Source organism: Macrobrachium rosenbergii, chromosome 12 (genome assembly GCF_040412425.1).
Source record: "Macrobrachium rosenbergii isolate ZJJX-2024 chromosome 12, ASM4041242v1, whole genome shotgun sequence".
NCBI lineage: Eukaryota > Metazoa > Arthropoda > Malacostraca > Decapoda > Palaemonidae > Macrobrachium > Macrobrachium rosenbergii.
In genome coordinates, this window is record NC_089752.1 from 65,408,836 (window position 1) to 65,411,081 (window position 2,246).

Sequence of the window (2,246 nt, forward strand, 5' to 3'; positions counted from 1 at the left end):
TCTTTTTCAGATAGACTACGAAAGTGTACAATTTTACCAGCTTTTAGCTGTGCTATAAAAGTTCCAATTTCTTTGTGAAACTAGTTATCCGCTCAAACATTGAGGAACATAACTGGTCCTTTCCTTGTAAATGCAAATTAAGTTCAGCTAATACTTCGGTGATGTCTGCAAAGAAAGATAAATCATTCAACCATTCTTCATTTTCTAAAAATCCACATTTTGCTTCTTTTCTTCCAAGAACACTTTTATTTCAGGCAACAATAACTGAAATCTTTTAAGGTTGCTGCTTTACTGAGCCATCTAACTTTTGAGAAATATACTACGTCTTCATATTCACTGCCAACTTCGTCCAAGAATGCTTTAAATTCGCGATGATTTAAACCCCGTGATCTGATGAAGTTAACAGCCTTGACAAGATCAGTCATCAAATGTTTCATATTTAGCTTTTGAGCACATAATTGTTGTTGATGTATCAAGCAATGGTAACTGAGAATCTCATGATCAACAGACTCTTTGAATAAAGTAATAAAACCATTATGTTTACCAGTCAGGGCAGGAGCACCATCAGTTGTAATTGAATAAATGTTTTTCCTATCAATATTGAGTTTATCTAATGACAAATTAACAAACTCATATATGTCCTTGCCTGTTGTTGTGCCCTTTATGTGACACAAGTCCAACATTTCTTCAATAATATTGAAATTTATATAAATTCCTCTAATGAAAATAACTAATTGTGCAGTATCACTTTGGTCAGTACTTTCATCCAACGCTAAACTGTAAAGAACGCATGCAGATAATTTGTCCTTCGGTGTGCCTTCAATATTATCACCCAAGTCATCAATTCTTCTACCAATTGTCTGATGTGATAGACATGTTTCCTTTACTAAATTCACCTTGTCTGGACAGTACTCATTAAAAGCAATAACAATGCATTCTTTTATTAATTCTCCATCAACAAGTGGTTTTCCTTTCTTAGCTAATTTCTCAGCTATAAGGTAACTAACTTTTGTACATGTTCCAGTTTTAACAACATGTTTTTGAAGACTAGCTTGTTGTGACCTAATTGCCTTTGTTAATTCTTCAATTTTCGTTTTTCTTCTTTCTTCATTAAGCGTCTGATATTCTGACTCATGTTTCGAAGCATAATGACGTTTGATATTGTATTCCTTGCATACGCTAATCATATCATTACATATAAGACATATTATATTGCCAAATAACTCGGACACAAAATATTTTTCCGTCCATTGGATATTAAATTTCCTCTTTTCTTCTGCTATCTTCCTTTTTTTAGTAATAGATTCCATGGCCATATGAATATAAAATTTTCAATATTTAAGATTATAGTTCTCTGAAAAAGAAATTAACCATTAATAGGTATACTGAGCCGTAGTTTACTGAAAATGTATTTATTTCAACAACAAAGAAAATTTTAAAATCCATTAATATAATTAATTAATATAATAATTAATCCAATAATGTTAATTTAGTTTTAACAAGATGGCCTTCACTCGAAGGCATGACGACCGCTAGCCACGTCTAAAAAATTAAAATAATTTTTATGTGCAAACGGTGCGTCAAATCAAAAAATTTTCAAGAGGGTAACGTGTCATAAAATTAAGATTTCTACAAATTTGTTCTCTATAAAAGATACTATACGACGCACCATACAGTTACAACAGCCATCAAAAGTTTTTCAAAGTACTTCCCGGGCCCAAACAGTGCTTCAAATCGAAAAAAGTGCAGGGGTTAATGTTGTAGGAAATTTGATTACCGACATGGAAAGTGTTTCCAGATTTGAGCTAGCTCTTATTGTGAAAAAGCTACTAACCAAATAGATTTTCAAAAATGCATGGGGTCACAATGACCTTATTGCTGTGACCTTGATTTTGGTCCGATGACCTTGACCAACGAACATAGCCGAGATATTATACAGATGTATCTACATACCAAAAATAAACTTCCTATATCGAGGCATACAAACGTGAGAGCCCGAACAGACGCAAACACAGACAGACATGAATGAAAACATATAGGTACCTACTTCCCGCTTCGCGGTCGTCTTAAGGTTAAGCACAAATAAATACACACAGGCGCAGGGGCGTAACTAGCTCCAAAAAGTTTGGGACACAGGTGGGCAGCGTTAGGGGATTTTGGGCACTGACACCCCCTCCAAGAAAAATGTAGAAATCTGAACTCCTTTTTCCAGATATACTTTTTGGGAAACACAAAATTTGACACGT

At 34.0% G+C, this 2,246-nt stretch overlaps 1 protein-coding gene across 1 annotated transcript; it reads right to left on the reverse strand.

The window, feature by feature from the left end:
• Positions 1 to 245: 245 nt before the first annotated feature.
• LOC136844044 (general transcription factor II-I repeat domain-containing protein 2A-like) lies at positions 246 to 1,316 on the reverse strand. The gene has a single exon (XM_067113059.1). The coding sequence runs from the start codon at positions 1,314 to 1,316 to the stop codon at positions 246 to 248; it is 1,071 nt and encodes a 356-aa protein (XP_066969160.1).
• Between the last annotated feature and the right edge of the window lie 930 nt (positions 1,317 to 2,246).

Bases quoted from the DNA above. Each gene is read 5' to 3' on its own strand.
- LOC136844044 (XM_067113059.1), bottom strand. From the start codon at position 1,316: ATGGCCATGGAATCTATTACTAAAAAAAGGAAGATAGCAGAAGAAAAG.